The 15,142-nt window shown below is 44.5% G+C and overlaps 1 protein-coding gene across 1 annotated transcript; it reads right to left on the bottom strand.

Annotated features, from left to right (window-relative positions):
- Positions 1 to 392: 392 nt before the first annotated feature.
- On the bottom strand, positions 393 to 14,624 carry LOC134307879 (acetylcholinesterase collagenic tail peptide-like; the record flags this gene model as incomplete). The annotated part of the gene is made up of 13 exons (XM_062990600.1): positions 393 to 526; positions 2,248 to 2,344; positions 2,429 to 2,509; positions 2,601 to 2,636; positions 5,203 to 5,247; positions 5,376 to 5,402; positions 5,520 to 5,582; positions 7,047 to 7,118; positions 9,079 to 9,105; positions 9,393 to 9,437; positions 11,076 to 11,189; positions 12,721 to 12,808; positions 14,399 to 14,624. Coding segments are annotated over 13 exons (1,055 nt in total), but the record flags the coding sequence as incomplete, so codon positions are not given.
- Positions 14,625 to 15,142: the final 518 nt, after the last annotated feature.

Below are 15,142 nucleotides of genomic sequence, written 5' to 3'. Positions count from 1 at the left end.
GGTTTACACAGCGAGAGAGTCACGCACTGCGTCTCTGTGCAGTGCCACAACCAGCCAGCAGAGGCCGTAATTGCAGCAGCTGGAGTCGTCAAAGCGAATCCGGTCCTCATATCAGACTTGGCAAATCATTTACACCATATGCCCTTCCTGACACGACCCTCCTATTTCTATTCACGCTCGGGACCTGCACCGAGAGCGATCGCACTGACAAGCGCACCTCCAAACCACTAGGCTTGTTCAATCCATGCAGACGCCCAACCAGTCGATAGCACAGCTGAGATTTGAACTCTAAATCCAGTTTTCAGCATTTTTGGGCTAGCGTACTTTGCCGCTGCGCCACCGAGCACCCAGCTACTAAGCTAATGCTGGTTAATTAGGTCAAATCCGCTTACCGCTGGTACCCGGGGGTAGCTGTTGCTTCTGAATGAGTGGTCAAACTTTGGGTTGCGTGTAAGAGAGTTGCAGTCGCAGTGACCCGGGTTACCCTGTTCACCCTTTTCTCCTTTGGAACCCACCATGTAAAGCCCTGGAGAACAGAAATCATTCATAATGTTTAATCACAAATAAAATAATCACACCAGAGCAGATAACAGCACAAAGAAATGATTTTAATGTTTGATGGGCTTTGGAGTACTTCAGAAAACCGGTGTCGACTAAGACAGTCCGCCGCTGCGTCAAGAAACGCAACCTGAAACCCAATTCTGTACAGAAACGCCAATTCTGTACAAAACACGAGTTCTCTTGGTCCGGACTCATCTCGGATGGACCGAAACACTGAAGACATGTCCACATTTGAGTACACATGTCAGCTTGTCAGTCTTTTTGGCTCACCACTGTGTTCCAAACTTCAGGAGAAAATCAATCAGTTCTCAGTGTGAGGTCTTTTATCATCTACCGTACAGAAAATTGTGGAAAGATCTGAAGAATCTCTGGAAGAATCTCAGTCTGTGTAGGATAAGTTTAGAAGCCGCTGCTTGAGGAACGTCATGCCGCCATGATAAATATAACCACATGGGCTCGGGAATACTTCGGAAAAATGTTATCAACTAAGACAGTAAGCCGCTGCGCCAAGAAACACAACCTGAAACCCCTCAGAGTTCTCGGGGCTTAAGGTCATCTCAGATGGACCGAAACACTGAAAACATGTCCACATTTGAGTCCACGTCAGCTTGTCGGTCTTTACAAGCAAAAGTGAATCGTGGCTCACCACTGTGTTCCAAACTTCAGGAGAAAATCAATCAGTTCTCAGTGTGAGGTCTTTTATCATCTACCGTACAGAATATTGTGGAAAGATCTGAAGAATCTCTGGAAGAATCTCAGTCTGTGAATGATGCCGCTGTTGAATGTTGGTGCTGCTTGAGGAACATCATGCTACTGTGATAAATACAACCACATGGACTCGGGAACACTTCAGAAAAACGTTGTTGACTAAGACAGTCCACCTCTGCATCAAGAAACGCAACCTGAAACGCCTTAGAGTTCTCTGGGCTTGAGCTCATCTCAAATGGACCGAAAGACTGAAAATGTGTCCACATTTGAGTCCACATGACAGCTTGTCTGTCTTTTTGGCTCACCACTGTGTTCCAAACTTCAGGAGAGAATCAATCAGTTCTCAGTGTAAGGTATTTTATCATCTACCGTACAGAATATTGTGGAAAGATCTGAAGAATCTCTGGAAGAATCTCAGTCTGTGAATGATAGGTCCAGAAGCCGCTGTTGAATGTCGGCGCTGCTCGAGGAACGTCATGCTGCCGTGATAAATACAACCACATGGGCTCGGGAACACTTCAGAAAAACGTCTTCGACTAAGACAGTCCGCCGCTGCATCAAGAAACGCAACCTGAAACGCCTTAGAGTTCTCTGGGTCTGAGCTCATCTCAGATGAACCGAATTTGAGTCCACATGAATCGTGGCTCACCACTTTGTGCCAAACAGTTAAAAAATAAATTCCCCAACGTTAGGCATCAGAAGAGCGTGTGTTCTATTAATTTGCATGGCGGGTCGAACAGGCCGTCGCATTAATAAAGTGCTGACATCATGTTTGTATATCAGCGAGGAGCTCGGGCTTTCCTATCGCTCACTTTGGGAACATGATGTCATGGTTTTGGGCTCCGGGACAGAAGATCGGGTTGCTCCGGGGCTAAAACGATCCTTCAGCGTCTCTGACAGGAGGTTCTTACACCCTGTGACCTGTTTCTCCAGGACTGAACTGTTAAAGTGAAGCCAGAACTCTGTACAAAAATGTACCTGAAGCTGGTAAACCAGGAGGACCAGGATGACCAGGGTTACCCTGGGGGCCTGCAGGTCCCATTGGTCCCATATGACCAATATCTCCCTTCTGACCCTGAAAACAAACAAACCTCAGTTCACATCAGACTGAATTTTAGGAATAAAACCAATGCAAGTGTGATCAGTAACCCAGGAGAACCTGTTTGCCTCTTTTTCCTGGTCGGCCGGTGGGTCCCCTGCTCCCTGAGGCTCCTGGCTCTCCTTTTGGGCCCATTTCACCCTAAAAATATCACATATGCAGCATGTGTTGACCGATACTTGTATTTATTTATATAAATTAATGGATCACGGATGAGAACTTGCTTTCTCACCTTCTGCCCGAGCATTCCTGGCAGACCCATTGTGCCCTGAAACACAATCACAATCAATGTTGGGGAAGTAATGAAATACAAATTACTAAAGGACTTTGATTGAAGAATATTTATTAAAACACAATTGCATATTAGCTGAAGAACAAGGAACAGAACTGTGAGTCTCCCTTCACACTGCTCTAGTCATGTTAAAGTTTCAGACTTCCTCTAAAGCTTGGGAACCAACCATTCTGTGGTAACCTGTTGCTCCTTATCTGCTAACAACATCCTGCAACGGCTTACCGACAGACATGCTGCTAATCTCTGTACAACCCAGAATCAGAAAAAGTTGGGACAGTATGGAAAATGCAAATAAAATATAATAAAAACACAGAGTTTCTTACATTGACTTTTATTTGATGTCAGACAGGATGAAGCTGAGATATTTCATCTTTTATCTGCTCAACTTCATTTCATTTATTAATAAACATCCATTCCTGCATTTCAGCCCTGCAACACATTCCAAAAAAAGTTGGAACAGTAAAGCATTTACAGAGGAGAGCGAGTGATTTAGTGTTTCAGCTTTTATTTTGTCTCGTTCTTCCTGCAAACACGTCTTAAGATGTGCAGCAATATGTGGGGTCGTCGTCGTTTCAAAACTCTCCTCATGTCCTTTTTTGGGGACAGGTCAGGACTGCAGGCAGGCCGGTCCAGTACCCGTACCCTCTTCTTCCTCAGCCACGCTGCTTCTGGACATGGTTAACATAAGGCTTTTTTTTTTGCACAGTAAAGTGTTAAGTATGATTTGCACACTAAAATTCTTCCTGATTCCTTGAATGGTTTAATGATATTCTGCACTGTAGAGGGAGAACATGCAAATCCCTTCCAATCTTTCTTTCATTCATTGTTTTTAAACATTTTCATCATGTGGACAAACTGGATCCTCTGACTCTCAGCCTTTCCGGGATGCTGCTTTTGTACCAAACCATGATTACAATCACCTGTTCACATCACCTGTTTAACATCACATCATTATTTAGTTTTTTTGGCCCCGTCCCAACTTTTTTTTAAATGTGTTGCAGGCCTGAAATGCAGGAATGGATGTTTAATAATAAAAGTTGAGCAGATGTAAGTCAATGTAAGAAACTCTGTGTTTTTTATTATTATTTGCATTTTTGGGGTTGTACTTTCCATCCCAGCCGCGCTTCCTTAAGTGACAATGTGACTACGAAAATTTAATGCACAAGCAGATTTCGATTCCTCCTGTTTCGATTCCTCCTGTTTCTATCCGGGTTTGGGACCTGCACTGATAGCGCACTGACGATCGCAGCTCTCGACGTCTAGGCTGTTTTGGCCACCACCAACTATGTCCAAGCAGATGCCCGATTGTCTGATGGCACCGCTGAGATTCGAACCCCGGATCCCCAGATCTCAGCAGCAGTAGTGGGATGGTACAGGTAGCGTCCGGAACCCAAACAAATCTCTAACAACCAGAGATGTTCACAAGTCACAAAATACGAGTTCGAGTCGAGTCAGGAGTCAATATAATCTACACAAAACATATATTATAAATGTAGCGCAGAAATAAAGAAATAATCTGTAAATTCAGATAAAAACAACAACAGATTAGCGAGTGTATTTAGCCGTTTTACTTCGTGTCTTTACTTTCCTCCTCATTTTGTAAATGAATGTAATTTCCGTAACAAGAAGGTTCCAGTTAAAAGCTTCAACTGATACGTTTTGTTTTCATTACAGAACAAAAGCGCTCGATAAATCACGGCACAGCGGCCAAAATCCCAAACACAGCAAAAACAATCATAACCGCTGCTTACCTGAGCTTCTGTTCTTCCAGATGCTATTACATTTATAAGTGTGCGTCCCATTAGGAACAGAATCCGTTATTTTGTAAATGTGCTTATAATTAAAAACCTCCAAACTTTTCCCGGTGGTGAAGTAAAACAGGAAGTGGTTAGAAAGCCGATCGAGCGTTTCATTACCACGTCATCTGTGTGACGCAAACTGAATAAATGCAAATAACAGCATTTCTTACTAACAATTACAATCAGAAGCTCTGATTGGTTTAAAAAGCGTCTTTCAACCATCAGCGCCGATTCTGTTGGAGCGTTTCATTCTGTTCCTGTGAAGTGCACTATGTAGGGTATTCCACCATTTTAAGTAGGGAGCGACACTTCATCACTACGCCGGAAGCTGGCTGGAACATTTACACATTGTGTGTGTTGCGGGTTAAAACGGACGGAGTGTTATTATTATTATTATTATTATTATTATTATTATTATTATTAGAGAGCAGAAAATGACATGATCAGAATGATGTCGGATCAGATATATATATATAATTATCACACGTAACTAATGTTGCTGACTTTTGTTTTCTACGAGTCATTTTTTGCGAGTCATGAGTCGAGTCAGAGTCATTTGAAACGAGTCCGAGTCGAGTCTGAAGACGCTCGAGTCCCCATCTCTGCTAGCAACCATATCAACAAATGTACAAACATAGAAATGACTCGAGTAACTAAGAAAATAACAACGGAACTCCGGATCAGAATCCAAAATCAGATTCCAAGATCAGATTTCACCACCTGATAAAGTGTGATAGTCTCACCTTGTCACCCTTCTGGCCAACGTCACCTATATCACCCCGTGAGCCCTAGACACACAACATGACAAGAAACGGCTTAAACAAACAGTTTTAATAATAAACCAGCAATTATTTATCACAGAAAGACACAAAACAAACAAAATATAAGGACAGAAAGTGTTGGAAGACTGTTGTACCTTTTCTCCCTTGTATCCAGACAAACCCTGCATCAGACGAAAGAAACAAATCCTTACAGCATTTAAAATACCACCACACGTATAATCATGGTTTTATTTTATATATCCGGTGTCTATTAGAGCTAGCATTTAGCAAGCACAGACCTTGGATCCCATTGGTCCCCTTGCTCCAGGCAAACCCATCAGTCCTGGGTCTCCTTTCTCTCCCTGGTGAAAACACAGCTCACTTTTATTGCGTCAATACCAGCTCGATACCAGGTAAAATATCAAAGTGTCCATAAACTTTTGGTAACCTTTCCTTCTCCTCTGACCTCTGTCAGTAATAGTTAACCACAGAACCTGTCTCAGCAGGTTCCCCTTCTGAATGTTAAACAACCCCGACACCCCTAAGCTTGTAAATAATCCTCTTTGGTCCCGGCATCTAAACTTGGACGTAGACTCACATTCTGACCCAGGCGTCCTGTTTATCCGGGCTTGGGACCTGCAATAAGGGTGCGCTAATTGCCCCCCCCCCCAATGGCTAGATAAGATAGGTAACTCCATGTGCCTTCTGTATTTGTGAGCCCAGTTCGTGATTCAAACCCTCAAACTCCGTTTCCATTTCCAGCAGCGTGGCTCGTACCCTGATGCCACCCCATCTCACCTACTAAAACCCCCCTCAGCATCTACCCTCTTCATATACCCTTAACATCTACCTTCAGCATCTACTCTCATATTTTACCCTCAGCATCTATCCTCTTCATCTACCTTTTAGCCCCAGCTTGTACCTTCATCATATACCCTCAGTATCTACCCACATCAACCATCAGCTTCTACCCTCAGCATCTACTTTCAGCATGTACTTGAGGTTCTACCCTGAGCATCTACATTCAGCTTCTACTTTTAGTTTCAACCCTTAGCATCTACCCTCAGGTTCTACCCTCAGCATCTAACTTCAGCAACTACCCTCAGCATTAACCCTCAGCTTATACCCTCAGAATATACTCTCAGCATCTACCCTCAGCATCAACCATCAGCTTCTACCCTCAGCGTCAACCATCAGGTTCTAACTTCAACATCAACCCTCAGTATCTACTCTAGAATCTACCAGTAGCATCTATCCTCAGCCTTTACCCTTAGGTTCTACGCTTAGCATCAGCCCTCAGCATCTACCCTCTGGTTCTACCCTCAGCATCTACCTTCAGCTTCTACCCCCAGGTTCTACCCTCAGCATCTACCTTTAGCATCTTCATTCAGCATCAACCTTCAGCACCAGCCATCAGCTTCTACCTTCAGCATCAACCTTCAGCATCAACCCTCAGCATCTACCCATAGCATCTATGCTTAGCTTCTACCCCCAGGTTCTACCTTCAGCATCTTCCTTCAGCATCAACCCTCAGTATCTACTCTTAGAATCTACCCCTAGCATCTATCCTCAGCATCTACCTTTAGCATCTATCCTCAGCATCTATCCTCAGCCTATACCTTCAGCTTCTACCCTCAGCGTCTATCCTTTTCATCTGCATATATCTATGTCTAACCTCAGATTCTACCCTCACCATCTACCATCAGTGAGTTGATTGAATAGAACCACAGTCCTGCATTAACATTTACGGGATAATCTTATTTAAATATAATTAGATGTTCGTATAGACCTGTGTGGTGCTTTAGAAGATGATGGTCTGTACTCACTTTGGGCCCGCTTTGTCCTGGATGTCCATTTGGTCCATGTCGCCCTGGGAGGCCAGGAGGGCCAGTGCGTCCCTGTAATGATAAAAAGTAATGTGAGGCCTATACGGAACACAGGCCTATCAAAGTTCCTTCTGCTGCATTTCAGTCGACCCTTCCTGTGACTCTTGGTCAAGAGTGGAGTGAGTTGTGAAGTTGTGGAGTTCAGCCATGGTTGTTAGGTGATCCTCTTATGGTTACACATTTGTCCCAGCCTTTATTAGGAGCCTAGTGGGTTACCAGCTGGAAGGTTGTGAGATCGAATTATCCAGTTTCTACCATGATCTCTGCATAGTTTTCACTTAGTTTTCACTGGTTGCAACACATAACATTAAAACCACCTCCTTGTTTCTACACTCACTGTCCATTTTATCAGCTCCACTTATCATATAGAAGCACTTTGTAGTTCTACAATTACTGACTGTAGTCCATTTGTTTCTCTGCATGCTTTGTTAGCTCCTTTCATGCTGTTCTTTAATGGTCAGGACCCCCACAGGACCACCACAGAGCAGGTATTATTTAGGTGGTGGATAATTCTCAGCACTGCAGTGACACTGACATGGTGGTGGTGTGTTAGTGTGTGTTGTGCTGGTATGAGTGGATCAGACACAGCAGCGCTGCTGGAGTTTTTACACACCGTGTCCACTCACTGTCCACTCTATTAGACACTCCTACCTAGTCGGTCCACCTTGTAGATGTAAAGTCAGAGACGATCGCTCATCTATTGCTGCTGTTTGAGTCGCTCATCTTCTAGACCTTCATCAGTGGTCACAGGACGCTGCCCACGGGGTGCTGTCGGCTGGATATTTTTGGTCGGTGGACGATTCTCAGTCCAGCAGTGACAGTGAGGTGTTTAAAAACTCCACTCATACCAGCACAACACACCCTAACACACCACCACCATGTCAGTGTCACTGCAGTGCTGAGAATCATCCACCACCTAAATAATACCTGCTCTGTGGTGGTCCTGACCATTGAAGAACAGGGTGAAAGCAGGCTAAAAGGTATGTAGAGAAACAGATGGACTACAGTCAATCATGGTAAGTGGAGCTGATAAAATGGACAGTGAGTGTAGAAGTGTAGAGGTGGTTTTAATGTTATGGTTGGTCAGTGTCAAACTCACTGTCATAAACACAGCTCAGTACAATAATAGACAAAATGACTGTAATGATAACAGAAGGAAATGATTATTAAAGGAAAACTAGAGCAGATAAGGATCAGCGTATCGACTCTCCGTCCTGGATTAACCGTCCCGTCCTTCCGTTCCATTACGTTTAAAAAATCAATACGGCCCGATATCCGAATGTGCTCGGGGGTTCAGAGAGAGGACAGTACATAAGAGGTGAGCGCAGCGCGTCTCCTGAGAGCTCCTGAAAGGCTGATTAGCGACGGACAGGCGAGAGACGGAGCGAGCGATGCACCATCGCAGCACCCGCTTTAATTAGATAATGCAGACAGGGCGGGGCGGGGCCCGGGGCCTGTGGGAAAGCCATGATTTATGAGGACGCTCGGGCACTAAGCTAAATTACACCGCAATACAGTAAACGTCCTTCCGTCGGTGCGTCCGTGCCTTGTACCCCCCTCACACGCCCCTCTCAGGTCCGTGTGTCCTCCGTTTAGCCTGAGCGAGGACCGACGCTGATCCCTAAAGCCTCATGGAAACAACACCTGCCTGTCAGGGGGATTGTGGAATAGGACCGCTGGGAAATTCCACTGAGATCTCGATGCGGTCCGGGCTCTAATGAGGTTGACCACAAATCTGCACACACACACACACACACACTCGACTCCATACCCCGTGTATGTGTGTCGAGGTTGTGTTTGTTTAGAATGTCATTATTGTCTGTGGCTGCGGTGTGAATCCCAGCCGGGAGCAGAGCCGGGAACGGAGCCAATAACCCTCCGTACATGTGTGCACGTATCTCAGCCCGTTTCTCTTTTCTCCTTCACAAATCCACTTAGGAGAGAAAATGGAACGGACTCGACGGGGTCTTACCTTCTGTCCGGGTCGCCCAATTTCTCCCTGGAAACAGACAGACAGGAGGAGACAAGAAGAGACGCTGCATCAACACGGACGTGGATGATTTTTGCTCATGTGTGTGTGTGTGTGTGTGTGTGTATGTGTGTGTATGTGTGTGTATGTATGTGTCTGTGTGTTTATGTATATGTGTGTATGTATATGTGTGTGTGTATGTATATGTGTGTATGTGTGTATGTATATGTGTGTGTATATGTGTGTGTGTATGTGTATGTGTGTATGTGTGTATGTATATGTGTGTGTATATGTGTGTGTGTATGTGTGTGTGGTACCTTTTCACCCTTTGGTCCCATGGGTCCTGGTAATCCTGGAGGACCCTGTGAATGATTAAATAGTGAAATAACATCAGGGAATTGGATATGACTAGATTGGAAGGAACACTGGGGGTTATACAGCTCTGTGAGGAAGACTTAAAATAAATTAAAATCCATGTGTGTCCATATACTTTCTGAAACATCTGTATTGACAGTGTAACCTCTGATGGAGGGTGTGTTAAGGTGTGTGGTCCAGTGAGCCCAGTGAAGACATGCTGGCATTCCCAGTACAGATCAGATATCACCCAGGGCAGCAGCGTCTTTATTTAGGCGGTTGCGGCGGCGTGGACGCAGGGGGGCGTGGCGTGGCCGGCGTGGTGAGCAGTGTCGTGTTTCTCGGGCTGGTGCACGGAGCAGAGACGGCGAGTGGAAAAAAGCCCTCCTCCCAGACATTAGCCAATCAAATCCATGCAGACACCTGACCAGCTTACAGCACCGGGCTTGTGACCTGCACTAAGAGCGCACTGACAAGTGTTTCAATCACATTCATGCAGACACCTGACCGGTTGAGAGCACCGCTGAGATTTGAACCCTTTACCCCTGCACCACCCGAGCGCCTGCAGTCAAACTACACCTAAACACCCTATAGGCACATCTGGATTTAGGCAGTTTATCCCATTCTGTAATGCAGATCCTCTCAAGCATCGTCAAACTGGGCGGTGAGCGTCCTGTATTCCTTTCCAGAGACGTCTGGGCATTCCCACGCCACTCATGGACCTTTTCCACCAACGTGGAACAGATTCCGTTCCAGTTCACACCCAACTTTGAACCATTTTGCGCATTTTAAACATTCGTTCCAAGCTGAAACCAAAGAGTACAGTAACCCGACGTCCACTGAACTTGAAATCTGTGAAACTCGACGCCTTTCTTTGAGGAATTTGTTCCTTTAAACTCGGCGTGCAGGTGAGAACTTGTTTGGCTCGTGTAGGTACGGCGACTGATGTAAACAAAGTGCTAAGCAGCACCGCCGTCACACTTCACAGGAAATAACTGCACAGCAGTGCTAAAGCGGTTTTGTCACTTCTCGTGTGAATGCGCCGGTGCTGAAGGGAATACGGTATTCCAACATCAAGCATCTTCAGCATTAAGAAGCGTCAGGAAACAATAAAGAAGTAAAACTAAAATGCAGCTTTTATTGTACAGTATTGTTATTGATGTGTAACTGTTAGTAATTGTACTTCAGTGTGTTTATATTATATTTGTGTTATTTTCAGTGTTTAAGTGTCAAAAACAACCTCATTATTTTACATGAGACTAAAATATCTGCAGCTCCACGGGACCATGGACGCATTAACAGGTTCTCCAAACATCCTTATGGAGAAAAATACCTCGAAATTCAACGTCTTTAAAACTCAACACCACTCCCAGAACCAACTGTCCGGTTTTAAGTAGGTCCTTCAACACGAGCCGTGACGACATCCTCATAGACCCAAGTGTGAGCCAAACCATTCGGTGGAAGCAATTAAGGGTTAAGGGCCTTGCTCAAGGGCCCAACAGTGGCAACCTGGCAGTGGTGGTGCTTCAACCAGCGACCTTCTGATTACTAGTTCAGTACCTTAACCACTAGGCTACAATGGAATATTTTCTGATTCGGTTCCATGTTCGGTTCATTTGAATGTATGGAGGAGTAAACGATGGTACCTGAGGTCCTGCAGGGCCGACCGGTCCCGGTGCCCCCACACAGCGGGTAGAGCACCACGATTTATCACCATCCTCCCCCGTGTCCTTATTGTTCCACAGATCAGGATTATTAATCTGTAAGAGCAAACGGATCAGAGCTGGAATTTATTACCTAGTTAAAAATCAAGATTAACGTCACGCCCACATCCTGCCTTCAAACAACCATATTTATTACTAACTCATAATATATACACCGATCAGCCATAACATTAAAACCACCTCCTTGTTTCTACACTCATTGTCCATGTTATCAGCTCCACTTACCATATAGAAGCACTTTGTAGTTCTACAATTACTGACTGTAGTCTATCTGTTTCTCTACGTGCTTTGTTAGTCCCCTTTCACCCTGTTCTTCAATGGTCAGGACTTCCACAGGACCACCACAGAGCAGGTATTATTTAGGTGGTGGATGATTCTCAGCACTGCAGTGACACTGACATGGTGGTGGTGTGTTAGTGTGTGTTGTGCTGGTATGAGTGGATCAGACACAGCAGCGCTGCTGGAGTTTTTAAACACCTCACTGTCACTGCTGGACTGAGAATCATCCACCAACCAAAAACATCCAGCCGACAGCGCCCCGTGGGCAGCGTCCTGTGACCACTGATGAAGGTCTAGAAGATGACCGACTCAAACAGCAGCGATAGATGAGCGATCGTCTCTGACTTTACATCTACAAGGTGGACCAACTAGGTAGGAGTGCCTAATAGAGTGGACAGTGAGTGGACACGGTGTTTAAAACTCCAGCAGCGCTGCTGTGTCTGATCCACTCATACCAGCACAACACACACTAACACACCACCACCATGTCAGTGTCACTGCAGTGCTTAGAATCATCCACCACCTAAATAATACCTGCTCTGTGGGGGTCCTGTGGGGGTCCTGACAAAGCATGCAGAGAAACAGATGGACTACAGTCAGTAATTGTAGAACTACAAAGTGCTTCTATATGGTAAGTGGAGCTGATAAAATGGACAGTGAGTGTAGAAACAGGGAGGTGGTGTTAATGTTATGGCTGATCGGTGTGTATTTCTATATATTATAAATCCTTCATACCGGCCTATTCAATCTGTGTTAGAATGTGAAGGGTTAAATTAAGACGCCCCTCTGTCGCCCCCTGCTGTTGCTGTCTGCTGATTGGTGGTCCAGCTACAAATCTACTGGGTGGAGCGATTCAATTCAATCAGAGACTAATTTGAAACGACCAATCAGATCGTTCCTATAAACTTTATGACGAGTTCTGCCCGCCGTGCCGGCTGCAGTATAGAAATATAGAGTCTAATTTCTCCGATCACATCCAACAATTTATTAAACCAAAATATATTTATTATGATCCTCTTGATTCCCAGAACAGGATTGATCTTCAGCGCTGAGGAGGCGTCGGACGCTCCCTCGTCATTCAGTCAGATCATCACTCAGAATTAAGGCGCCTCAGTAGGAGCATTTTAAGCGACGTAGGGATTTAGACACGCCCACTTCTCTTCTCGGGAGCGTAGGATGAGTTTTGGACCTGACTGAACGGTAACTCTAGCCGTCTAATGATTTTAGCATCCTGACGGTATCAACAACTGCTGAGGCGGGAGTCACATGACGTACCAGAGACTTTTGCCACAGCGAGGGGGGCGGCGGGAACAGGGGCGGCGGTGGAGCCAGTAAACAGCAGGGGTTGAATTTCTTGGGTTCCAGCGCAGTTAGACCTGTCGAGGGGAGAGAGACGGGGGGACGGGGGGGGGGGGGTAACAGTAGAGACACGTCAACAAACACGCCCCTGTCCCAACTTTTTTGGAGTCTGTTACGGCATCAAATTCTAAATGTGTTGAGTTTTTCAATTGAGTTTTGTGTACACTGTGCGCTATATGGACAAAAGTACACTTCAAAGAGCGGCTGTCGTTCTATGGATTGATGATGAGTGTGTGGATGCTGTCCTGTTTCAGGACCTGGGTTTAAGTGCTATTAACACATAATGATCCACGATCTTAATTCTGTAAATCTGGATGCAGACGTCTCAGTTTAAAGATCCAGCCGAAGTCGCCGTGTGACGCAGAGATGGGGACTCGAGTCCGAGTCGCACGTAAGTCGCACACACAGCAACTTCAGACTCGACTCAGACTCGTTTCAAATGACTCGTGGACAACAAAAGTCAGCAACATTATTTACGTGTGATAATTATATATACTGTATATATATATATATATATGATCCGACATCATTCTGATCGTGTCATTTCTGCTCTCTAATAATAATAATAATAACGCTCCGGCCGTCTTAACCCACAACACACACAATGTGTAAATGTTCCAGCAGCTTCCGGTGTAGTGATGAAGCGTCGCTCCCTACTTAAAATGGTGGAATACCCTACGTAGTGCACTTCACAGGAACAACCGGGGTGAATGGAACGCTCCTACAGAATCGGTGCTAATGGTTAAAAGACGCTTTCTGAACCAATCAGAGCTTCTGATTGTAATTGTTAGTAAGAAATGCTGTTATCTGCATTTATTCAGTTTGCGTCACACAGATGACGTGGTAATGAAACGCTCGATCGGCTTTCTAACCACTTCCTGTTTTACTTCACCACCGGGAAAAGTTTGGAGGTTTTTAATTATAAGCACATTTACAAAATAACGGATTCTGTTCCTAATGGGACACACGCTTATAAATGTAATAGCATCTGGAAAAACATAAGCTAAGGTAAGCAGTGGTTATGATTTTTTTTTGGCTGTGTTTTGGATTTTGCCCGCTGTGCCATGATTTATCGCGTGCTTTTATTTTGCAATGAGAACAAAACATATCAGTGTAAGCTTTTAACTGGTACCTTCTTGTTACGGAAATTACATTCATTTGCACAATGACTAATCTGTTGTTGTTTTTTGAACTCTGAACTTACATATTATTTGTTTATTTCTACGATACATTTCCAATATATGTTTTGTGTAGATTATATTGACTCGTGACATGACTTGGACTCTAGCCTAAAGACTTGTGACATGACTTGGACTCTAGCCTAAAGACTTGTGACATGACTTGGACTCTAGCCTAAAGACTCGTGACCTGACTTGGACTCTAGCCTAAAGACTTGTGACTTGACTTGGACTCTAGCCTAAAGACTCATGACTTGACTCTGACTCGTATTTTGTGACTTGTGAACATCTCTGGTGTCCACATGTGTTTGGTCATACAGTGTACTTTGTGAAACATCTTTGAGATTTGAACACAGGGTGCTGGGACAGCCTACTATTGCATTAACTTTGTTAGAAAGCTTCGAGACAAGTAGAGGAAGCAGCACTTACCACGGTGAGCCGTAGATGCGAAAGCCTCGCACAGTAACATCAGAGTCCTGCAGGTAGATGCAGTTGGTGAGCATGGACTGCACATTTTCATAGTTCTCAGGCTTTAGCTTAGAGGCAGAGGGGAAGTAGTAGAAGTCCTGCTTGATCAAGTCTGCCATGAACTCCTGATCAAAAGTCAGCTCGTGGTTCCCAGCAATCACTATCTTAATCTCGTAGGGTAAAGTACCTAAAGAGAAAGGACACACAGTCAAGATTAATGTGGCACTAAATAGACAATCTGTAGTTTACACTACATTAATACAACATTTAGAAATTCACTACCACCGAGATCCAGGGTTTAAATCTCAGCTGTGCTATTGGCCGGTTTTGTGTCTATACAGATGATTGGGTCAAGTATGTGACAATTGACAATAATCCAGCATCAAAGAATCGTAACACAAAGTCACTCAGATCATATTTTTACCCCATAATTACTTAACATAAACATTAACTGAAGCTTATGACCAATATGACCACCGCATGTCTAGATGATCAGATAATTACATAAATGAGGTGTGCTGATGTTTCTAATTAAGTGGTTGGTGAATGTGAACTGCTTTTGAAAACTCTTAATGTATGTCTTCAGGTAGCATTACTGAATTATTCTCTTAAGAGCGTACACAGCTATGCGTCTATGCGTATTGCACATCAATGAAAAAACCTTTTTCAGTAAAAGCACAGGTTACAATTACCTGTAATGTCCTG

The sequence above is a fragment of the Trichomycterus rosablanca genome, unplaced genomic scaffold, assembly GCF_030014385.1.
Source record: "Trichomycterus rosablanca isolate fTriRos1 unplaced genomic scaffold, fTriRos1.hap1 scaffold_372, whole genome shotgun sequence".
Taxonomy (NCBI): Eukaryota; Metazoa; Chordata; class Actinopteri; order Siluriformes; family Trichomycteridae; genus Trichomycterus; species Trichomycterus rosablanca.
Note: the sequence above shows the minus strand (reverse complement) of the source record. Positions and strands in the feature narration are given on the sequence as shown.